The sequence below is a fragment of the Canis lupus genome, chromosome 30, assembly GCF_003254725.2.
Source record: "Canis lupus dingo isolate Sandy chromosome 30, ASM325472v2, whole genome shotgun sequence".
Lineage (NCBI taxonomy): Eukaryota > Metazoa > Chordata > Mammalia > Carnivora > Canidae > Canis > Canis lupus.
The window spans coordinates 35097055-35122098 of record NC_064272.1 but is presented as its reverse complement, the minus strand read 5'-3'; the positions used below and the strand labels follow the sequence as shown (position 1 = coordinate 35122098).

At 47.8% G+C, this 25044-nt stretch overlaps 1 protein-coding gene across 2 annotated transcripts in view; it reads right to left on the bottom strand.

Moving 5' to 3' along the window:
• THSD4 (thrombospondin type 1 domain containing 4) overlaps positions 1 to 25044 on the bottom strand; it is a 564963-nt gene that overhangs the window by 475467 nt on the left and 64452 nt on the right. For both annotated transcript variants that reach the window (XM_025472293.3, XM_049104441.1), the window contains exon 4: positions 7489 to 7883. In XM_025472293.3, the coding sequence (XP_025328078.1) occupies positions 7489 to 7883 (395 nt within the window). The remainder of the gene's footprint in view (positions 1 to 7488; positions 7884 to 25044) is intronic.

The window sequence follows — 25044 nt, the reverse complement described above, 5'->3', positions numbered from 1 at the left end:
TAGCTTCATCAATGAGTGTTACCTTCAGTTTTGAAAACACCTTTCTAGAAGTGTAAGAAAAGCCTTTCTAGAGGTACAAGTGTGAGAGGACCCTAACACAGCACAGATGGGTTTAAAGCCCGACTCTCTCTGCTTTTCTTCTGTGTGACCCGGATCTAGACAGTTTCTCTCTGACCCTCGGACCTGCCAGCCTGAACTGGGAACAATACGATGCACTGGACAGTGATGAAGATGTGACAAATGCCACCCGTGAAACGCCTGCCACTGTGCCTGGCACAGGGAAGTGACTTTTCCACCTCTCCGGAGTGCTTATGGGCGGCCCCATACAGCACTTAAGCACTTTGGATGAGTTTCCCAATTCACAGCAGCCCCACGAAGCAGGCGTGCGACTCTCCCCCCACCGTGGGGAAAGACAGGACACACGTCTAGGAAGCGGCAGGGCTGGGCAGAGAAACCAGACATGCCAACTCCAGGGGCAAACTCCTCACTGTCATACAATCTGCGGCCCCCACGACGTGCTGGCTCCCACTCCCGCATGTCACCACTGGCCCTGGCTCCTACCACTGTCTCCAGCAGATGGAAGTTCTCAATGCGGCTGTGTTGTTGGCCTCCCAGGGGAGGGGAGGAGTGCTCCCTGCCTTGAAAAATCTCTGAATTAAAGCCACCAAGCACCCCATTGCCCAGATTCTAGCAGGTTCACACGTGTGACAATGAGGACGTCGGCCTAGTGTAGGTGAGCCTAAGGAAGCCCACTGCGGAGGAACTCCCGTTAGCAGGCTTTCCAGAAACCGGAGCCGTGGAAAAGTTAGCTGGCACCATCCTCAAACAGGAGTGGGCTCTATTCTCATATCCTGTCTTTGTGGAAGCTGAGTTAAACTGGCCGACAGACATTTACGACAGGTTTTCGTAAGATTGTGTCCTTGGACTCCAGGCAGCAGGACCCGCTCTGGATTTCATCATCACCAGACGTGTTGGAAATGAGAAGAAATCCATTTGGTTTAAGGGCTACGAGAGGGAAAATCCCAGTCACAGGGGCTCCTTCCAGCTCCCGCCAGCCTGCGGACACCCAGTTTCAGAAATTGGGGGGAAAGGCTCCTACTGGGGAGCACCTTGCATTTCACAGGTGAGTGCCTGCCCTGTGGCAGAGATGCCCCGGCTCTCCACCTGAGTGCCTGCCTCTCCCCACCCCTCCCCCGTTAGCCATCACCAGGATGTAGCCTCGGCCATGGACAGAGGGAGGACTTGGTGTGTACCAGCATGGAAACTGTTGGCCAAGACCCGAAGAGTGAGCTCCCCCAGTCCAGGGCCTCTGTTGTTGCCAGCGGTCTGACTAAATCCCAAAGGGAGGCCACCCTTTGTGGAGGCCTTTTCCAAGCTGGTCACGCCAAGAAAGGGCAAGGGCGAGGTGCCAACGATCCTGGCTGCACTCAGGCTGTGCTGCCCGGGGCCCTGCCCTCCTGGACTAGACCTGGGTTCCTGGCTCCTTGTCTTGCTACGTGGCCGAAGCTCTCCACCTGACCCTTCCTGAGGAACCAGAATCCTAATGGGAACTCTAACAGGTGAACAGTCAGCCTTTCAAGGCCTAAAGGGAGGTGTAGCTACAATTTCCTGAGCACCTACTACAGGCCAGGAAATATGATCACATCATTTCATTTAATCACTCAGCAATCCCATGTGCTGGGGATTGTTGTTATTCTCATTTGAAAGATGAAGCTCGGAAAAATTAACTAGCTTTCCTAAGCTCAGACCCTTGGGAAACCCCTAACAAATACTGACATGATTTTTTTTTTTTTTTTTTAAGATTTTATTTACTGGGCCGCCAGGGTGGCTCAGTTGGTTAAGCGCCTGACTTTGGCTCAGGTCATGAGCCAGGGGTTCTGGGAGCGAGCCCTGTGTCAGGCTCCCTGCTCAGCGGGGAGTCAGCTTCTCCCTCTCCTCCTCTCCCCACTCCGGCTCTCCCTCTCTACCTCCCATTCTCCCTCTCTCTCTCTCTCTCCCTCTCATTTGTTCACGCTCATTCTCTCAAATAAATAAGATCTCTTTGAGAGAGAGAGAGAAAACATGGGGGGGTGGAGCAGAGGCGGAGGAAGAGAATGAGAAAGAATCTCAAGCAGACTCTGCACTCAGGGCAGAGCCCCATGTGGGGCTCGATTCCATGACCCTGAGGTCATGACCTGAGTCGAAACCGAGAGTCAGGTGCTCAACCGACTGAAACACCCAGAGGCCCCCAATACTGACACGATCTCTAAAGCTTTTTGAGAGTGTGATTTGCAGTATGTATATGTTTTAAAAAGACAAAGGGTCTGATATGGAAGCTACTAGACTCAAAAGGCTCCTAAATATATTACCGCTAAGTACATTTTACTTATTTTTCAAGGTGGAGTCCAAATCCCACCAGCTCTGTGCGGTCTGCCCTGACTGCTCCATCCCTCGAGGGTTTCCCGTGTTCCAGGCTCTGGCCCTATCTCTGCTGCTTCCCAGCACATGCAGCAATCTGTGTGTCTGCCACTCATCCACCACTACAGTGTCTGGCCCCCAAGGACAGGGACTGTGGATCCCAAAATTTTTGGAACCCCTTGCCGCAAAGATTTTCCTGGCTATGAGAGCTGACCCCTGCAAGGAAGAGACACGGTTCGTTTTTAGCCTGGATTCCCAAATCTCATCCACTTTCTAAGATGTGGCTCCAACTACCCAACCTGGCAAGCAGCTTCTCTGACATCTGCTGAAAGTGAGCAGCTTCACTTTCAAAATACCCATTTTGGCGAAAAGAAATGAGTATCAAGTCTGTTGAGTGCCAGCCTCCAACAGACTTCCTTAGAATCCTGGTTCTGTTGCTCCCGAAGCGGGTGATTTTGAGCAAGTCACTCTATTCCTCCTGGCCTCAGTTTTCTCACCTGTAAAATGGGAATATATGCACCTGCGTCAGGGTTTCATGAACTATCGATGTTACAAGGCATTCGATGTAGTCCCTGCTTGTAAGCCATGGTCTAGAACACCAGCCAGCATCATTACTATTACTATTTCATCACACTGTCTTACAGGGAAGGCGTTCGCACGCATGTGTATTCTGACCTTCTAAATCAGTGGTTCTCCAGCTCTGGAATATATCAGAATCACCTAACATGGGGATCCCTGGGTGGCTCAGTGGTTTAGTGCTGCCTTCAGCCCAGGGCCTGATCCTGGAGTCCCGGGATCGAGTCCCACATCGGGCTCTCTGCATTGAGCCTGCTTCGCCCTCTGCCTGTGTCTCTGCCTCTCTCTGTCTCTCTCTCTCTCTGTGTCTCATAAATAAATAAATAAAATCTTAAAAAAAAAAAAAAAGAAAAAGAAAAGAATCACCTAACATGAGGCTACCTGGGGCACACCCCAAACCTACACAGCAGCATTCCCAGTAGGCAGGGGAGATGGTCGGCACTGGGCAACTCCTCTCTGAATAAGCCTCCCCACCCCCCACTGCCAGTGATTCTGATGTGTGCTCACCGAATCTAGAAAATTCTACTAGACATTATTCAATTTCCAAAGTTTTTTCCCCATCGAACTCTAAGGTTCCAAAGAGGTACTTCCGAACCCGTGGTTCCCCACCCCAGCTGGACGGCAACCCCTAGAGACTCAGATATTGGTTTGGGATGTGACCAGGATGTCAAGATTTCTAAACGACGGACAGAAGGCTCTAACCGTCGGTCAGCCAAGGTTGAAAATCACTGGCCCGTTGCAGGCCCTCTGTGACAAACTGAGCCACATCCTGGGGGACGATGATTTTACAGAAAGGGCTCTCATGCTGAAAAAAAAAAAAAAAAAAATTATACGAAGTTTGCAAACAGCTGCTCCAGCCTGTTAGTAAGAGCCTTCAGCCTCCAACCTGGCTTTTATTCACCTTTGTGTCTGTCCCAGGACCTTACTACATAGTAAATACTTAATAAATATTTGTTGGAAGGTTAAATAGTACTATTTTATTTGTTATCTGGCTCCAATTAAGTTTTCGGTTGCCTAGCATAACAACCTAACAGTTTCTTAAACATCTAAACCTTAACATCCTTTGCCTCAAACCTCAAACCTGAAACAGAAAGTGGGGCAGCCAGCCATCCAGCGGACACACTGACATTTCTTCGGGGGTCACATACACTATACAAGCTCCTAATGACTGATAAATGTAAGCAAATGTGATTTTCGTCGGCCGGGAAGAGTGTGACACTTGTCAGCAGCACAGGCCTCCTGGCCTAATATTTGCACGGTTCCATCTGAAACTGTCAGATTACAAGAACATGATAAAAACTTGTAGGAACTTCATAGTAAACAGTAACTGGCCCCTTGTCAATACATTAGGAGAAAAAAAATTCCTGCTGCCAAAACACACGGGCCAGAACGCCTGCAGTGCAGGCCTGTGGCCAACTAGACCCTGTTCCCTGGGCAGCTCTTTTGAGGTTCTCGACCACAGCGGTGGTGAGAGAAGCCCCTGACAACTCCAGGGATCTGGGAGCCAGCGGCACTTTCACCTCTTAGCTCTTCCAGGGCTCTAGGGCCCTGGGAACCCTTTAATCTCGTCGGCCCTCGGATTGCTTGTGTAACAGCTACCTCATGGGGTCATGGGGTTCGAATCCCAGCTCCTTACACACTGACTCTGTCGCTCTGGGCAAGTTTCTCCACTTCTCTAAGCCTTCTTCTTCTCACTTTTAAAATGAGGATGATATTAGCCTTGTCTCACAGTGTTGTCAGGGTAACGTGACGAGAACAGTGCCTGGTACACAACCGGCATTCAGCAGCAGACCTTAGTTCTTAAAATCTGCAAATCTCCAACGGGCAGTTTTGAAAACCAAGTCTTTGTCTTTCCTTTCCTCCTCGTGTTTTTGTCGGTGTGCTATCACAATTCACTGGGCAGCACACCTGACCTTAATGGACACACGACTACTATCATCTTTTTCATCCTACTTAATATGAACTTCCAAATGTTTCACTGCAGAAGTAATAATGCCGCTGATTATGGGACGCTGCCCCATACCACAGAGGGAATGCCAGTAACCTGTGAAATAGGCCTTGAGTTACCTTTTAAAACATCTGAGTTCTGAATTCTAAAATGCACTGGCCATAAGGATTTCAGGTAAAGGAATGGGGAGCTATGCTCTTATGGGGTCATGGTCAGATACAAGGAAGGAAGAAACATCCTCCCAGCTTATCTCTTTTTCCCCTCCCCCTGACATGGCCATGACACGGCCTCAGAACTCACAGCTCTTCCCTCCTTCTTCCCGCCCAACCTCGGTTTATCCTTCGGAATTCAGCTCAAGCACCCTCCCTGTGAAATGGTCCTCTCTGAACCTCTACTGACCATGTCAAGAGCATGGGGCGGGGGAGGGCGGCTGGGCTGCATCTCCTCTACACCTCTGGGGGGCTGGCAGGGGCAGCACTGAAGCAACAGCCACAGTGGGAGGTGGTCATCCAGGCTGATGTCTGAACCACAAGGGGCAAGAGGGGCAGGGCAGCCCACCTGATAGCTCACCCCACCTGCCCTGCCTGGGATGGGCACTAACTTGGCTTAATGACCAAAGCATACATTTCTGAAGCACAGAGAGCATATGTTCCTCCTGTAAATGTTCATTTATTGTCGCTACTGCTTTGGTATAAAGAAGCTCTCGCCATCTACCGTGAGCCTAGGAGCCCTCAACGAATACTTGGGAATGAAGGTGAGTCATCGGTAAATACTGGCTAAGTCCCTGACATCGCTACTTCTGCCACGGGCACCACCAAGTCTGGCACATTCACGCGGGCCTAGCCACCGGAGGCCTTTGAGACCCAAACAACTGTTGAGATTCTAGATGCTGCTACATAACAGACTCTTAAAAATCTAGGACCCTAATTAGACACATGCTCAAAGCTGCGTGTTCCCTCCCAATTCTCAGGAGAAACTTTCAAGAAAACTTCACAGAACCCTGAAACCAACTGGGAACATAGATGACTCCAGACATTCAAGTGTCCAAGGATTTGAGGCTCTAGAAGTCCGAGATGGGAAGGCCCCTCATCCTGCGTCCTCTGCTCACACACGTGACCTGCACCTAGGGATCTCAGGGGTCTTCCTTCCCCCCTTACACCCAGGGTGCACGGCCCCAACCAAAGGAGGTGTCCCCTGGGTCCGCCCTCTTTCATGCCTCCACGGGCTGCCCTAAGGTTGACGCCAAAGGGCCTTCTCAGAATTGGCCTCACTTTGAAGCCTATTCCGAAACACAGAGTGGGGTGGGGGTGGCCTCAATGCTCCAAAGGGCTGCAAAATAAAAGGTGGAAGGAAATACGCGGAGCTAAGACTCCACTTGACGGGATGAGCACTGGGTGTTATGCTATACGCTGGCAAATCGAACTCCAATAAAAAAATATACAAAAAATGAAATAAAAGATGCCTGTGTGGCTCAGCAGTTGAACACCTGCTCCTGGCTCAGGGCGTGATCTGTGGTCTCAGGATCAAGTCCCACATTGGGCTCCCTGCCTGGAGCCTGCTTCTCCCTCTGCCTACATCTCTGCCTTTCTCTCTCTGTGTGTCTCTCGTGAATAAGTAAATGAAATCTTTATAAAAAATAAAAAGTAAAATAAAATAAAGAAATAAAATGTAAAAAATGTAAAAGAATAAAATAAATAAAATAAACAAAATAAGATAAATAAATATAAAATGAAAAAATAAAATAAAATAAATGTAAAGATATAAAATAAAAAATAAAATAAGATATAAAAAATAAATAAAATAAATAAATAAAATGTAAAAAATGTAAAAAAATAAAATAAAATAAAATAATAAAATAAAATAATATAAAATAAAATAATAAAAAAAATAAAATGATAAAATAAAATAATATAAAATAAAGTAATAAAAAATAAAATAAAATAAATAAAATAAAATAAATAAAATAAATAAAATAAAATAAATAAAATAAAATAAAATAAATAAAATAAAATAAAATAAATAAATAAAATAAAATAAAATAAAATATAAAATAAAATAAAATAAATAAAATAAAATAAATAAAATAAAATAAAATAAAATAAATAAAATAAAATAAAATAAAATAAAAAAATAAAATAAAATAAAATAAAATATAAAATAAAATAAAATATAAAATAAAATATAAAATAAAATAAAATAAAATAAATAAAATAAAAAAATAAAATAAAATAAAATAAATAAAATAAAATAAAATAAAATAAAAAAATAAAATAAAATAAATAAAATAAATAAAATAAAATAAAATAAAATAAAATAAAATAATAAAATAAAATAAATAAAATAAAATAAAATAAAATAAAAAAATAAAATAAAATAAAATAAAATAAAATAAAATAAAATAAAATAAAATAAAATAATCCCTCCCGAGCAGGAAAGCAATGCATTCAGAGCGCCGCAGGGTGCAGGGTCTCAGAGCAGCGTGCGGCACCTCTGGTCCATCCGGGGATTGGGGGGGCGGGGGGGGGGGTGCCAGGGGCGGGGGCGGGGTCCCGGGGCGGGGCGCGTACCTCCTGTCCGCCGCGGGGTCGCGGGGGGCCTGCGGGTGGCGGCTGCCGCGCTGCGCGGGGCCGTGGCGGAGGCGGTCGGGGCGGGGGCGGGGGCGGGCGCGCGGCTCCCCGGGGTCGGGGTCGGGGTCGGGGTCGGGGTCGCGGCCGCGGAGCAGCGGCACGGAGGTGCGCACGGCCGACACCACGTGGCCCGCGAAGGCGCGCGGCGGCGCCCCGGGTCGCAGGGCCCCCCGCGCGCGGGCCGAGCCGGGCAGGCAGGGCCGCGTCTGCTCCATCACGCCGCCGCTGCAGCTGCGGGAGCAGGCGGACCACGGCCCCCAGGCGCCCCACACGCCGCCGCCGCCGCCGCCGCCGCCGTCCTCGGGGCCGCCCTGGGCCGCCGTCCGCTGCGGGACCTGCGGAGACAGGGGCCGGTTAGGGCGCGCGGGCACCCGCTCCCGCTCCCGCTCCCCTCCCGCTCCCCACACCCGCTCCCGCTCCCCCTCCCGCTCCCCGCACCCGCACCCGCTCCCCGCACCCGCTCCCGCTCCCCCTCCCGCTCCCCGCACCCGCACCCGCACCCGCTCCCCGCACCCGCTCCAGCTACCCCTTCCACTCCCCGCTCCCGCTCCCCCTCCCGCTCCCGCTCCATCTCCCCCTTCCGCTCCCCGCTCCCCCCCCTCCTCCCCACACACGCTCCCCCTCCCGCTCCCGCTCCCCGCACCCGCTCCAGCTCCCCGCACCCGCTCCCCCTCCCGCTCCCCGCACCCGCTCCCCGCTCCCGCTCCCCGCTCCCTGCACCGCTCCCTGCTCCCGCTCCCACTCCCCCTCCCGCTCCCCGCACCCGCTCCAGCTCCCCCTTCCGCTCTCCGCACCCGCTCCCCGCACCGGCTCCCGCTCCCCCGCACCCGCTCCAGCTCCTCATTCCGCTCCCCGCACCCGCTCCCCGCTCCCCCTCCCGCTCCCCGCACCCGCTCCCCCTCCCGCTCCCCACACCCGCTCCCCGATCCAGCTCCCCCTTCCGTTCCCCGCACCCGCTCCTCGCTCCAGCTCCCCCTCCTGCTCCCCGCTCCCGCTCCCCGCACCCGCTCCCCCTCCCGCTCCCCCCTCCCGCTCCCCGCACCCGCTCCTAGCTCCAGCTCCCCCTCCCCCTCCTGCTCCCCGCTCCCGCTCCCCGCACCCGCTCCCCGTTCCCGCTCCCCCTCCCGCTCCCCACACCCGCTCCCGCTCCATGCTCCAGCTCCCGGGCTGGCAGGCACAGGGTCAGCCTAACCAGAAGAAAGGCCAATCCCACTCCAGTTAGAAAGTATACACAAAAATTAAGTTAAAAATAAATTAATTAAATAAATAAAATTAAATAAGAAATAAAATTAAATAAATAAGATAAATATAAAATAAATAAAATAAATAGAATGAATATAAAATAAGAAAATTAAAAATATAAAAAATTAAAAATTAAATAAAATTTAAAAAATAAATATAAAATAAAATTAAATAAATAAAAAATTAAATAAATAAAATGAATATGAAATTAAAATAAAATAAAATAAAATAAGAAAATTAAAAATATAAAAATAAAATAAATATGAAATAAAAATAAAATAAATTAAATTAAATAAAAATATAAAAAATAAATAAATAAAATTAAAACAATAATAAACTAAAATAAATAGGAAATAAAAAATAAAATAAATAAAAAATAAAAAATAAAATAAGTAAAATAAGAAAATTAAAAACATTAAAAAATAAAATAAAATTTAAAAAATAATAAATAAAATAAAATAAAATAATAGACGACAGGAATATAATCCAGCCTGGATGACACTCGTCTTTATACCTTTCCACACGCTCAGGAAACAGAACTTTGACTTTTCTAACAGGGGGAGGGGCACACAAAGATCAAAGGGCTCAAGGGTCGCAGCTGTCCCCCTACAGCGGTGGCCTTGGAGAGCTCCAGTGGTGCCCTGAGCCCATACCCCGCAGGAGGCCCCCTTCACCTCCTACATAGGTCCTGGGCATCAGGCCGCAGGGCCTGGACTCCCCTAAGCTGCAGGGGAGGCCGTGAGGCCCAGACTCCCCCGCACACTCAGGGACACACCCCAGTTTAGAGGCCGGGCCCTGAAGCCACACCCCTGCCACCACATCTAGCATTGTCTCTGGGATGTTTCTGAACCTCTCTGAGCCTCAGTGCCCTGAAGGAGGATGGGGCCTGGCTCCCAGGGACGTAAGGAATTTAAGTCAGGTCACACGTGTGAGCAAGGAGCCTGGCACTCAATACACACTTGTTAGGAACCATCATGATTTTTCCTGCTTCCATGGTCAATCAGAAGAAGTGAGAACTGTCAGGAACTCTTAAAGTCCTACCTAGAGAGTGATCCTACGCTCCTATTCGTATAACGGGTCATTTCATGGAGAACGACTATGGCAGACTTGGCGCTGGAGGGGGGGCGGGGGGGGATAGGCAGTGTTTCTTCATTACACAGACACCCTCTGAGCACCAGCTACACCCCTTGCTGAGGGCCGCCCTGAGGACCAGGAGAAAAGCACCCCAGAGGCACACCCATGGCCTGCACCCAGCAGAAGAGCGCTATGCAGCTAGGACTGGATTGGGGGGTGTGGAGTCTCCTAGGGAGGCTGGCTCCCCTGGCTGGGGGTGGGGGGATTAACAAGGCCTAGGAGGAGGAATCAGAACAATAGTCAGGTACCCACTCAGTACCAGGTAACACGTGTAATCTCCAGACTTCACTGTGGCCCTGGTGACTACTCTCCAAGGTGAGGTTTCCCAACTGAGGCTCGAAAAGCGTGGCCTGCTCCGGTCATGCTCCCGCAGCAGGACTTAAAATCAAGTCTACCCAATTCCCAGGCCCACAGCCCCAGCACTCCCTGCTCTCCCCTGGCAGGCAGCTGCCCTTGTGTTTCTGGATCCTTCTCCTGGAATGTCCTCCTTACCTGTGGGACACTGACCAACACTATGACTTTCCTTAGAACGTGAGGTTTTCAGTGAACCTCACACTTCCATCTGAAGCACAAAAAGCCATGATTAACTTGGCCTTTTTTCTTTTTTTCTTTCTTTCTTTTTTTTTTTTTTTTAGCTCTTGGTTTTTGACAGCATTTTTTGGCCCAAAGCTCAAAGACTTTTCATGGTTGGGTTCTCTGTCCCCACAGTACTGCTGCACTGTAAGAAGGTCCAGGGATCGTCCTCCCCTTTGTGTGGAACAAATCCAAGAAGGCAGAGCTCCTTCACACACACCACGTGGAATTGAGAGTGGACCTAAAGATTCCCTCAGAGGAGGGATGTAAGGATTCGACGAAGAAACCCACTTGACGTGCCTGCAGTAAGTGCTCAGGCAGCGTTGGTCACTGCTGTAGCTGGCACTGTGGTCACTAAAAGTGCGGGCTCAGGCTGAGGTTAGAGGCCTTGCCTCCAGGCTAATCAGTCACCCTGAATCCATGGGGCTGGTTTAATTGAGGCCATTTTCCTTTGACTACATTCCAGTGCAGAGTGCTCTGTGGATGACCTCTGTAGCTTAAGTTGAGTTCCTGAAGGTTCAGGGAGCAGCTAAGGCAGGATGAGGTGATGCTGAGGGAACCCAGGGAGCAAATAAACATCTAACCAGAGGGTTAAGCCCAGAGCTGGATGTCAGACAGCCAGCCTTTGGGAGCCATGTTCACTCAGAGAGCCAAGGCAGAAGGTTGGAGGTACCGTGGGGTGGAGCCAGCGGGAGATGGGGTCAGAGCAAGGGCAAGACAGATGGTCCTGGGACAGGAGCCTCCAGTTCCTTAATGGCCAGTATGTGAGCAGCAGCAGGGGGATGGGGGCATGAATAGCCAATACTTTCAACTCATCAATACTAATCAGGGACCCAGGAGAGAAAGCTTTTTACCTGCTTATAAATACAAACAAAACAAAAGCTTTTGTTCTTTCTTCCCTCTCTTACATGTCTTGGTTATTTGTTTATTTGTATTGGAGAAAGAGAGCATGGTGGGGGGGGGATGCAGAGGGAGAGGTAGAAGTAGACTCCCTGCTGAGCAGGATGTGGGGCTCCATCTCAGGACCCTGAGATCATGACCAGAGCTGAAGGCAGATGCTTAACCAACTGAGCCACCCACGCACCCCTGTCCTGACTTTTAAATATCAAGCTGATCATGGATTCACTGAAGTAGTTGTGAAAAAATGTGCTTCATCAGGCCACAGGGTTGATATAGAAAGTAATATATAGGCACCTGGGTGGCTCAGTGGTTGAGCGTCTGCGTTCAGCTCAGGTCATGATCCGGGTCTTGGGATCGAGTCCTGAATCAGGCTCCCTGTGTGGAGCCTGCTTCTCCCTCTGCCTGTGTCTCTCATGAATAAATAAATAAAATCTTGGGGAAAAAAAAAAAAAGAGAGAAAGTAATCCCTAAAGTGTGTGTTGTGAGTTGAATGATGGCCCTCCCTATAAGGTATGTCCCTGCCCTAATCCCAAGAATTTATGAATACGACCTCATTTGGAAAAAGGGTCATTCCACATGTGATTAAGGATCTTGAGATGGGAACCTCCTGGATTTTCCATTGTAGGTTTCCCTAAATCCAATGACAAATGTTCTTATAAGACACAGAAGAGAAAACACAGAGAGGAGAAGGCCGTGTGACCACCGGAGCAGACTGGAGAGATACAGCCATGAGCAGCAACGCAGGAAGCCTCCAGAAGCTGGAAGAAGCAGGAAGGATGTCCCCCTAGTAACTAGAAGGAGTATAGCCCTAGTCACACCTTGATATTGAACTTCTGGCCTCCAGAACCATGAGGAATGAATTTTTGTTGTTTTAAGCCATTAAGTTTATGATCATTTGTTACAACAGCCCAGGGAAACTAATATAGTGTTTAGTACTTTGAGGACAAGGAGGAAAGGGGACAGGTGTTTGCCGAGCACCTTCTCTGGGTCTGGCCTTGTGCAAATGCCTCACTTAGGTACTGGCTCTATAGCACAGGAACCATCAGCTCCATGGTACACTTGACAGGGCCCCTCATTCACCCTGAGAGGTTGGTGTTATTTTGTCCCTTCTACAGGAAAGAACTGGGGCCTCTAGAGGCTGCGTGACTTGCCCAGGATCCAGCTGGTAGGAGGCCGACAGGACTGACATTGAAGCCTGCTGACTCCTAGTCCAGCCTTCTTTTTTTGCCCCCCTGCATCATGCTGCCTCCCTGTTTTTGGTGGAGAATAGAAGAGTAAAATGAGTCAAAATAAATCTACGTTGATAGTTCTAGAAGGATCATTGGGATAAACAAACAAAGGCAGAAGTACGTGTCTGGCACATCGGGGGATCTCAGTTATCCAGGATCTTCTGATTTGTCATTGACACAGATAAGGAAGGCACCGTCGCTAGCATTTGGATTAGACATGCGGCTCTACTAAAACTCCACTTCCTAGAGCTAATCCCACCCTTAATTTAGCTTCCTATTGCCAAATCGGGCAGGGTCCCTGGGGGAAGAAAACATGAAACCACATTCCATCCTATTCTATTCATAAGAATTCTCTAATTTATAGTTGAATTATGGTGAGCGACTTGAAATTCCATCTCAGTCCCCATGGTAGGAGTCCAACCACAAGCTCCAACATTGTATTTTTATAGTACGCAGCCAGAAACAAAAGAAAAGGGCGAGGGGAAGGGAGGGAAAATGCAAAGAAAGAGAAAGAAAGGAAGAAAAAACAGAAAAAAGGGAGGGGGGCTTTGGATGTGGGCCTCCTGGATGCATCAAACCCCCATCCTCCTCCCGCTCCTCCCTCACCCTCCTGGTGACCCACTCCCCCCTTGTTTTCTGACAGTCAAGGAGTTTTCTGGGAGGCATGGTGGGGACACTTTCACGTCTCCTGAGATACAACATTCCCCAAATCATGACTAACTAGCAGGACCTCTTAGTGACAAGCATCAAAACCAAAGACTAAATCATGATTGGACAAAACCAAAGAAAGACTAGAACCTTAAAACCTTGTCACCTGCCAGCACATTGCTCCTTCCCCAATATACACATGTCCTGTTAAGACCGAAGCTGAGGGACGCCTGGTGGCTCAGCAGTTGAGCGTCTGCCTTTGACTCGAGTCGTGATCCCAAGGTCCTGGGATCAAATCCCGCATCAGGCTCTCCGCGGGGAGTCTGCTTCTCCCTCTGCCTGTGTCTCTGCCTCTCTCTCTCTGTGTCTCTAATGAATAAATAAATAAAATCTTAAAAAAAAAAAAAGACCGAAGTAGAAAATCTAAGACACTTCTAAAAAAGCACCCTAAACTGTTCCTCATCCCTTCCAAAGATTTCTAACCCATCAATCAGAAAAACTCAAACAACCCAATGGAAATAGGGACAAAGGGCATGAGAGGGTTTATAGTCAGCAGGGACTGAATGTTTGTATCCCTTGCAAAATTCAAATGTTGAAGCCCTGCCCTCCAATGCAATGGTATTTGGAGGTAGAGCCTCAGGAGTTCCTTGGGTTTAGATGATGCCATGTGGGTGAGACTCCATGATGGGATTCATGTCCTTACAAGAAGAGGGAGAAAGACCAGGAATCTCTCTCTCTCTCTCTACCACCTGAAGACATAGTGAGAAGCCAGTGTCTGCGAGGCTGAAAGAGAGCCTTTGTGAGCAACCAAATCTTGATTCCAGACTTCTCAGCCTCCAGTGCAGTGACAGATAAATGCCTGGTGTTTAAGCCCCCTGGGCAGTGGCATTTTGTCATAGCAGCCTGGGCTGACCAACACAACAGGGAAATAAATACAACGTATGGAAACTGAACATCACATATGATCAAGCAAATGCAAAATTAAACAACAGAATTCCATTTCATACCCATTAGATTGGCAGAGAATATCAAGTTTGACAACACTGATGTGACAAGAACGTTCACTGCTGATGGGAGTCTAAATCCAGGCAACCTCTTGGGAGGGCACTTTGCAACACGTATCACGATTTTAAATGCACATACCCTTGAGCCCAGTGGCTCTGCTTCTAGGGGTTCACCCTATGGATTTACTCAAAATCTGTGTGTGAGGTTGTACATATAATGACTTTTATTGCATCATTTGTTGTAAAAAGTAAAACCAAAAAAATCTGGAGACCACCTAAAATATCCATTCAGAGGAACCTGGCTAAATGAAATCTGATCCATCCAAACAACAAAATGCAATGTATCTGCTAGAATGAGGTTGATTTACATGTGTTAAAGTGACAGCTCTCTATATTAGCAAAAAAAAAAAACAAAAAAAAAACAAAAAACAAACAAGAGGTAGAAAAAGTATATGAAGAATAAACATATTTACAGATATCTCTCTTTAAGTATTAGATTGAAATGTAAACAACAGTTGACACTTGATCTTCCGGACAGAAAGCCATATTCTGCTGTAAGGAAAGGAGTGGGTGTTACAGCCCATATCGGATGGCCTCAGCCTTGTATAAAAGAGGTAAGACCTGCCAGGGAAAGAAGGGGAGAGATAAACTGGGGGCTTACAGAAAGAAGAGGTAATAGGAAGAGCAAAATATCCTTTATCTGCCTGAACCGCTTGAATGAAGCTCCAATCTGATACAAGATTCATTTCAGGGATTTTTATTTCCATTATACAGATGTGGTCGTTGAGGTACAGAGCGCCCTAGTGGATGAAGCATGGGCTTTGAAAATACATTCGAGAGATGAAGTAATGCAGATCTGACAATGTTGTTTGGTAGATGAAACGTGAGAAGTAAAGCATCTAGCACATTCCCAGTCACCCAGCCAGGGCATGGTTGACCGCCATTCATCCCTCCTTTGGAAGAACTTATAGCACTCGTCGAAGTTTTATAATGTGTAAGAAGCAGACCCAACCCTCCAACCTAACTGGTGTTTGCTCCATTCCACTGGAGATTCTAAGGGATGGGGCAGGGTGGAGGTAGGGGGAAGATAACAGAACTAAAAGAGCTTTTCAGAGTACACGTGGCATCCCATATCCCTTCCCCAGAGATTACAATGTGAGTGAGGCAGGGGTCAAGGGAGAAATGTGTATTTTGGATAAAATCTTTCAGATCTTCTCATATCATCCCTTCCTCATTTAAAAGTGACCATTTGATATTATGGTGCTTCTCTAAATAGTCAATACTGGGGCATGAGCCAGGGAGCAGAAAAAAGGGAAGGCATTCAGAGAAGTGAGGGAAATAGGGTGGTTACATTCCTATTTAACTCAACTTGGGCCACGCATAAGAAGAGGGGGTAGCAGAACCAGAGGGAGAACTGAAATCCCCCAAAGACTTTGGGTTTGGAGCTGGACGCTATAACTAACAACACTTTGGGATCAGTTGTACGGAAGTTAATATTGGGCAGGGATTTTTGTGTAAATGTATATCAACAGTAATACATGTGTGTAGGGCAGCCTGGCAGTCATTTCCCTTTCCTTGGGTCCTTTAGGAAATCACCCCTCCACACTGGATGAATTGTGGTGGGAATGTATTCAGAGACCCTGACAGCAGAAGCCAAGGTAAGCAATGTGGGCCAATCAGACGTTCCCTCCCTGAAATTTGAATACCCAGTAAAGGGGCCAAGAGACCACAAATGGCTTTGAGTCTTTCATCCTGACCCCACTGCTTATGCTGTGAGACCATTTCTTTTGCTCTCTGGCATGCCTCAGTGCCCACCTGCTTCCCAGGCTAGTTTCAGTAAATTCTGTTGCTTGCAGTGAAGAATCCTAAATGATATCTAAATGATTACAAACATTATAATGTCAAGGGTGGTAACCAAGTTAATGGGAAGGTAGCTGGGTCTGCCTTTGGCACAAGATTTGTAGGAGAGAAAGCAGCGCTTGGGATGACCAAAGTGGTCCAGACTTGGCATAAGCCTCGGGTTGAGGGGAGTCCAGGGCTCCAGGATTCAGGGAGATGACAGTTGACCACAGTCTGCATAACCAGAGAACCAAGGTCTCCCTCAAACAGGATGGGCTGAGAGAATAGGAGGTTCACAGGGACAGTGTGTGAGCTCCGAGAGGAGTAGAGGAAGCAAAAATCCGGGCAGCTGTGGCCGCCTTATTTCATCATAATGTTGTTAAGGGGATGAATACGTATGACCAAAATAGAAGGACAGTAGAACAAACCAGGGCTTGATAGACTCAGTGAAACATCAAAACCATGAGCAATACAGAGCAACATGGAGTCCTGTAGTATAATATTAAGTGAAAAATGCCAAAGACAAACTTGTAACTATACCCTGATTATAATTATGTAAAGATTCTGTAGGCATATATGCTAAACAAAACCTGGAAGGGGCTATGGAAAAATGAAAACATGCGATATGTTACTGAAGCTGGACCCAGGGTGGATTTTCTTGTAATTAAAAAAAAAAAAGTCCAATGATGGTTACACTACTGCTTTCTCAATAAATAAAAATAAATAGATTAAATGAAGAAAGATTCAGAACAGACTGTGGGGGGTGGGAGGCACAGAAAAGTAAACCAGGAGTTGGTGGTAGTCCTTGTTAGAGAAAGCCCTGAGAATTTCTCATGGCCACCAGTAGATCTGTAACTAGGAACAGCTCTAAATGCTTTTCAATATATTTGGTTTGGGTACTAATGCGAAATCACGTAAGATTTCACTGGTTTCTAATTTTCTTTCTACAAAATTAAACCTGCCATCTGTTCTTCATAGAAAACGAGTCACATGCAAAGTCTGAAATTCTCGAGTCTCATTCTAGAAGAGACTGGAAAAAGTAGGTTTGGTTTTAGCCACATAACCAAGTCAACGCATGAAAGCAAACGTTACAAAAATATACGTTGGAGTTGGAGCCCAGAGAGCAAAGTTTTGGAAAGCTGAGAGCACATGAGAGCAGGAGCATATAGGGCGTAGCTGGGCCAGGACATCTGTTACCTGGGACCTTGGGCAGGGAACACGGGGAGGGTGGTGCACTTTGATAAAGAAGCTCCAGACTCAAACCAGATCTAAATGAAGGACCACCACAATGGTTTGCTCTGAGACACAGACTCAACCTTACATCTTAATCACCTATCTTGACTCTGACAACACACTATAGAGGCATAGAGGCCCCCTAATCTTATGTCTGAGCGTAACTTCACTGCCAGCAGCCACAAAATCAAAGTAAGAACCTCCCATATGTGGGACACCTGGGTGACTCAGCAGTTGAGCATCTGCCTTCATCAGGGCGTGATCCCAGTCCAGGGATTAAGTCCTGCATTGAGCTCCCTGTGGGGAGCCTGCCTCTCCCTCTGTCTATGTCTCTGCCTCTCTCTGTGTGTCTCTCATGAATAAATAAAATCCTAAAAAAAAAAAAAAAGAACCTCCCATACACGGGAGATTGGAGCAAAATGTGCTCAGGCTTGATCGCTGTGTACAAATCCCCGCGCACGGTAATTTACATCAAGATGAGTTCTACAAATGCATTTTAGGAAAAGTTAAAGGGATGCATGTGCACAAAGCCATCACAAAGGAGAAGTGGAGGCCAAAGGAGAGGCAGATGTATGTGCAAAGAGAAATACTAAGCCCCACCTAAAACAAGAGCCACATAGAGAAAAAAACCACTGTCATGCCATCACCCAAAAGCTAAGCACCTGTGGGTTTGGTCGCTCTGCAAATTCCAGCTCTATCTACCCGGCCCTAAGGCTGTGTCTCAATACCATGTCCTTAGAGTAGGTGAATCTTTACAGTAAATGATCTCAGACACAGCAAACTCTTCCATATTCACCTACCTAGGTGATCTTGAGTCCACACTCTGGCCCAAACACTGGAGAACACAGACACACCCTTGTGCTCCCACTCCTGGCCTGTGTAACCCACAGGGCATGTGTAACCCACAGGGCACCTCCTGCACAACCAACGTCACATCTGCTGAGACTGAATTCAGAATCCTGGCTCCTCTTACTCACCTGGTGAGTAAGAACCTCTAGGGTGGGGCCCAGGATTACACATTTTAAACAAGCTTCCCTGCCAATTTGAATGCAGCTGGAAAATCTCTGGTGCCTGGACACCTCTAGGTGACACTCAAACAGGAAACCACTCAACCTACCCGCTAGGCCTCCGACTTCCACCATACACCGCTATTTCCTTAACTCCCAAATGCCCTAGCCACATTATTCCCTGCTGTTTGGCCTTCTTCTCCCACTTCAGCCATTCGAGCTGAGGCCAGCTTGGAGTTTCTCATATGAGACAGGGAAACATTCAAAGGATGACACTGGCCTCATGTGGGATTCACACGTTATAAAGCAGGCTCCATTCGAAATGTACTCTTAACAATCGCAGCAATGGGTAGTACAGCAAGATGAAAGAAGAGGAAGGGAGGACTTGTGGGAAGCCCTGGACAGGCCCCCCTATGCTCTGGTCCCAAGTCTGCTGTTAACTCACTTGGTGATTTGGGGCAAGTCAGTCTGTGGCTCTGGACCTCAGTTTCCATATCAGTAAAATGAGCCGGTTGGGCTTGATGAGGGCCGGGGGTCCCTTCCAGTGCTAACAGGCTCCGATTTTTCCTGGAAGAGCTCGGACATTCCTTGCCACGTATTGATTCACTTCAAGTACCGAAACACGGGGAGGCGATCCCACAGGTTGCGCCCAGGGTCCCCCACTGCCAGCAAAGAGCAGGCTCGAAGCACAGAAAAGCTCCCCTAAATGCAGGGCAAGAGAGGCTGGGATGCGTTTCCACGATATTCAACGGAAGGCAGGGCCCGGCCAAAATGATGGAATGAGGTAAATATTTGGATGTGATCTGCATAATCGGAAACAATCCTGCTTATGAAACTGACCTGACTCTTTCATCACCCGCCACATGGAAACTGCGCTCAGTTATATCTAGAATATACCGCAGAGCAAGTGCCCGGGTACCGAGTCCGCCCGTGTTGCTGCGCAGTCACTCGGGAAACAGAAGCAGATGTCTCTATGCAGTGCCTGTGTGTGTTCTTTTGTTTGGTGCCTGGTCCATTTGGCTTCACGGCCTCCACCGTTTGCCCATCTACAACCCCAGCCAACCAGGACGGTCAAAATAGTGAGTAGCGCGCACAGCAAAGAGTGCGGCTTCCGGACCCAAGGGTCGACTTGGGGGATCAGCAACTTTCCAGCACAGAAGCCTACCTGGTGATTTGGCCCTCTGCATCTGGGTCAATACCCAGCAGGCTCCCGGAAGACAGGCCATTCAAAAGCATCTTCCCGGAATACATCAGCATCCGGCGCAGAGCAGGGCACACAGGAGGCATTCTGTAAACACTTCGCTGCATGAGTGACGCTGCAAGTGGCCTGAGGTTGGATGCTACCCAGATCCCCTGCCTCCGTTTTTTTCCCTGCCCGCTCAGGCTTTCCGTGCCCCCAAAGCTATTTTCTAGAAATCTAGCCCTACTGTGTTGCTCTTTTGCTCACCAATGCCTCTTGAATTCTCACTCTACGAAAGATGAGATCCAAACTTGCTCTTCGCTGCGGCGTTCCAAGCCTTTCATCATCATCTGTGCTCACCCTTCCTTCCTGGCTTGAACTCTGGCACCGCTCTCCCCCGACCCTTTAACATTCCCACCATACAGGAAGCAGGATGCGCCCTTCCTCCCCTCCTACCTTCACCCTGCTGGGCTCTCAGCTCAAATGTTCCCTCCCTTCTCTCCTTCTCCTCTGCCTGGGAATTCCTACTTGGCTCCAACCAGGTCCAAGGTCTGAAGACCAACATTCAGGTCTCATGGTCCCCCCCCTCCCGCTCTGGGGACATCACGCACATCTCTCCATCACACTTACCACTTGGCACTATAATTCTCTCTATACACAAACATCTCCCCCAACAACACTTCAAGTTCCCCAAGGCAGGGATCTTTGTCTTCTTAATCTTTCTGTTCCAACGACTCTAACAGCACCTCATATACAATCTGTCACCTCACAGGCCCTCAGAAGATATTTGATGGATGGATGAATGAGCACATGGATGAATGAAGGACAATTGTACCAACTGCTTGGTTTCCTGCCCGTTTGCTTTGTTAAGTGTCACACACTTCCTGTCTCTATAGCACATGTCATGTCTGTTTGAGTCACTTGGCTGGTCTCCGATGTCTAAATGTTCCATGTGTCCTACTGCCAAGAGGCTGACAATCCAAATGACAGTGCTCCTGTCTCTTCAAAGTCATGCACTCAATATATGATCCTCTGACCATCTCCTGCTGGACACCACACTTGACCCTCTCCTTGACTCCAGGACACCATACCCTCCTGGTTTTTCTTCTAAACTTCTAGCTGTCTTCTCTTCTGTCCATCTAGTTCCTCTCCTATCTGCTGGCTTCTCTTCTATCTGCTCCTCAAGTGTGAAGGTTCCGTTACTGGCCTTCCAATCTTATCCAAACCCTCTTACAGAGAAATACTGTAGCATCATTATCAACTCTTGCCATATACCGAAATATGTTATAACTCGAACCAGATTGTATTTGATTGAGAAGGCGAAGATCTCATTTACGTACGTGCTCCATGGGAACAGGTGATGGCAACAGGTGAGCAGAAAACTAAGGTTTTTGCAACAAAGAGAAAGATGCTGATAATCAGGGCCCCAAGTACCAGCACAGCAACAGAAACCCTCTGCTATTCAGCAGTACTACTGAGCCGGTATCTCTGGATGGGGTGCGACAACCGGAGATGTGAACAATCTCTGACTATATCCTTTCCAAGATCCATTGAAATTCCCTGGCTACACATTAGTCATTTCCAACAATTTATAAAATCTACCTCCTCATGTTTAAGCAGTATTTCTCTGATTCTTGAAGAAAGAGACGCAGTTAGTGTCTACCAAGCTCCTACCACATGCCAGGCACTTTACTAATTTGCTTCACTTAATCTGCAAAGCTGGCTTCCTTCTATCAACCAGATCTTAATCCAAATGTCACCTCCCCCAAGAGGCCTCCCTGGGCCACACCACCTAGAGTCGTGAGCACGCAGGGGCATGCACACACAGACATCGTCACATCATGCTGCCCTATTTGATTTTCCTCATAGAAGTTATTGCACTCTGCATTGCTCTTACTTGCTTGCTTGTTGTCTGTTCCTCTCACCTGGAGTAGAAACACCTTACTTTTTGAGGGTCTTGTGGAGCTTTTCTCACCTCTTCCCCGCTATAACAGAGCCTGCTCAGTGGTTGCTGAATGCATAACCTGAATGCCAGGGAGGAAATACTATCCTGCTGTTTGAACTGAGAATCTGATACAACCCGCCTAAAGTTAAGCTGCTAAGAAGCAATATAAGTAGAATTCAAATTCAAACCTACCTGCTCCAGGAGTCAAGCTGCCCACTAGCCAACTTTCTTTAACTGGAGTTGTTAGCAGTGCACCAAGGGGACCAGACATCCCAGAAAAAAAAATATGTGACATCTTCTCAAACTATCAATTTCCTCAAGGATTTTTTTAAAGTATGTGTGTGTGTGTGTGTGTGTGTGTGTGTGTGTGTGTGTGGCGGGGGAGAATATGTAGATGTCAATTTTGTCCTGATGTTAAGTAATTTAAAGCACCATTTTAAAAATAAAACAATCAGGGAGCCAAGGTGGATCCATCAGGAAAGCGTCTGCTATCAGTTCAGGTCATGATCTCGGGGTCCTGGGATCGAGCCCTGCATAAGGCTCCCTGCTCAGTGAAGACCCTGCTTCTTCCTCTCCCTCAACCCTTCCCCCTGCTTGTGCATGCTCTCTCTCTTTCTCTCTCTCAAATAAATAAATAAAATGTTTAAAAAAATCAATCAATCTCATTTCGGGACAGAATGCCACATTTCCATGAATGTTTAAAAAAAAAATGGACCTCAGGGAAATTTTGAGACTTCAGTAGGCCATCCTGGGCTACCCTAAAGGTTATATGCGCACATGGGTGTGTACGTATGTGTATGCACATGTGAGCACATATTCACACTCGTCTGCTGGTGGAAGACTTGGGTGGGAGACATGTAGAAAGCCTGAACTATACTGGTTGCTACACAAAAGTGCTGGAGTTGAAGTGATTCAGGAGAAAGGAGAGTCGTCAAGGGACAACCACCCTCAACAACGATCTTCACGGCCATGAAGGGTGGTTCGGCAAAGAGAAGGGTCAACAGACCTCAGCTGAAGGGATTTGAGCAAGAAGGCAGAGACACAGACAACATTAAAAATAGACTCTGTTTCCAAGGATAGTTATAAAGTCTCCTCCCCAGAACAGTTCAAAATAGAACAGATTTGTCTTTCTGGGATGGCGTAGGTGTGGTCTTGCCTGAAAGAGGAAAATCTCTGGAAATTATTTCCATCTCGAGAACTCTATGGTCAAGACCACTAGCGGCAGCCAAACTAAGAGCTTGCCCCCCAAGACCACCACCACTGTTTCTGGAATGATTTTTAAAAAGGCCCCCCTCTTTACAGTAGCTGGCTTGATCTGAAACTTCTCCCCCAGTTATTCCCAGACAAGGTTTCCTGGTCTGGAGTCCTTGCTCAGGCAGGGAACCGAGCATTCCAGCAGTGCCCGTCCCACCAGATGAGCTCCTCCAGTGTGTCAGATAAGCAGGGGCATCACCTGCCCATGCTGAGGTAGGTTGTGTGTACGGCAGAGAGAGAAGGAGCCCCTCTCTGCAGCACTCAGAGGCTTCCCCAAACATCTAACGTCTCTGTGGCTCCGAACCAAGAATCCTTCTCAGAGCCAACAGCTTACAGCCCATTAAAACCCTGTGTAAATGCAAACACCCTCTCCATTAGACAAGGAAGAAACAAGAACCACGTCTTGGGACCAAGCTAGCAGTTGTTGAAACTGGACTAGGGGCTGGAGTCTCTGAAGAGGAAATATCACTGTATTAAAAACCACAACTATTTCCAATGCTCACAGTCAATTACATGGGAGGAGCAAAGGCGCTGCTGGAAGCCTTGCGAGGGCAAGCAGGTTCTGCTTGGGGGTTGGGAAAACTAGAGGCACCTTTGCAGTTTTGAGCTGCTTGAGGCTTGAGACGGAGCACGAGACTACCTCGACGGTACATGCATGTGGCCACTTAATCACACCCCAAGTCTATGATATCAGCATCATCTTCATTTTAGCCAAAGGAAAGTCACTAATCTAGTTGGTTGGCATCCCAGACGCTGACTGGGTCCTATGTATCAGGGAGCAGAGGTACCACTTCAAAAGCTTCCATCCTTCTGGCTGTTTCCTCTACCCCAGGGGTCCTCCATCTCTTTCTATGCAACCACTTGAGAGTGTTGGTCACTGTTCTGGGCTTAAAGAGGTCAGAAGCTCCATGCAGGCCTCAAGGCCAAGCTGTACAATACACTTGAGCTTCATCAGACTTCTGCTTTGTGAGTCATTGGGCACTAACCCAGATGCAGTGTTTTCTGGGTGTTTTACTCACAATGTAAATCTTTATACTGTGAATTGGGTATAACAAGGGATGATTAAAAGTGAGCACAGCCACCATCACCCAGATGTTGGCCATTTGAGACTCCTATGGGAAGCCAGCCTGGGGCATGGGAGAAACCACCACAGCTCCCATAACATGGCACCACTCTGCTTGGGGCTTTGCCACCAACACGGTGTCTCGTTCTTCCGTTGTTGGTGGTCATGAATGGAGCCGCACTGAGGTGTGATTCTGCGCTCCCCAAGCCCTGACATCTTACTTCCGTTTTGTACTTTCTGGACCATAACAATGGATTACGATGACGATGGGCTGCAAACATGACCAAAATATACCTTGTGGCCATTACAAACACTGTATTAATCACACTCTTACAGAGAGAAATGACTTTGTTATTGCAAGGATAAACCTCTCGAAACTTAATCCTTTTCTTCCTTTGGAACGATGGCTTTGATCACTGATGTTTAGCACAAGAATTTGCCAGGACAAAACCGATGCATTATAATAAGAAACATCATATTTTGTCGCCCACCTGCTACTTTTCTTGGGATCTGTCTCCCTTGGGAATGCCACAGGCAGGATCCAGGCATTTCAGGGTCTGTGGCTATAATGTTGGGTGATGTGACAAGCTCACTAGGACATAGCGCTGACATTATACACGAAGCGCTCCAAGGCATACAACCAATGAGAGGCAGAGCTAGGATTTCTCAGGCTCTGTCCACACACCTCCCTGAGTCAATCTGACAGGCAAGGTCCGGGAAGCTGCAGACCAGCCGGTCTGGAGCAACAGGGCCTCGGCGAGCAACAGAACGGTGTGAAAAGTGAGGGTGTTTCTGGCTAAAGGAACAGCCACAGAGATGAAAGAGAAGCCTGCTAGGCCCAGGGATATGGTGAGAATTCTAGGAAATGCCCTCCACCTCCCCCAGCAGGAGTGCCCAGTGAAACTGCCAATTGAGGGACACCTGGGTGGCTCCGTGGTTGAGCGTCTGCCTTCGGCTCAGGTCGTGATCCCAGGGCCCTGGGATCGAGTCCCGAATCAGGCTCCCCGTGGGAGCCTGCTTCTCCCTCTGCCTGTGTCTCTGCCTCTCTCTCTCTGGGTGTCTCTCATGAATAAATAAATAAAATATTTAAAAAAAAAGAAACTGACAATTGAAGGAGACACCTGGGAAGGTTCCAGAGGCCTCTTTACCTCCTGTCCATATGGCTGCTGCCGATTCTAGAACAATGGTTCTCAATGGGAGCAATTTTGCCCACCAGGGGACATTTAGATAATGCCTGGAGATGTT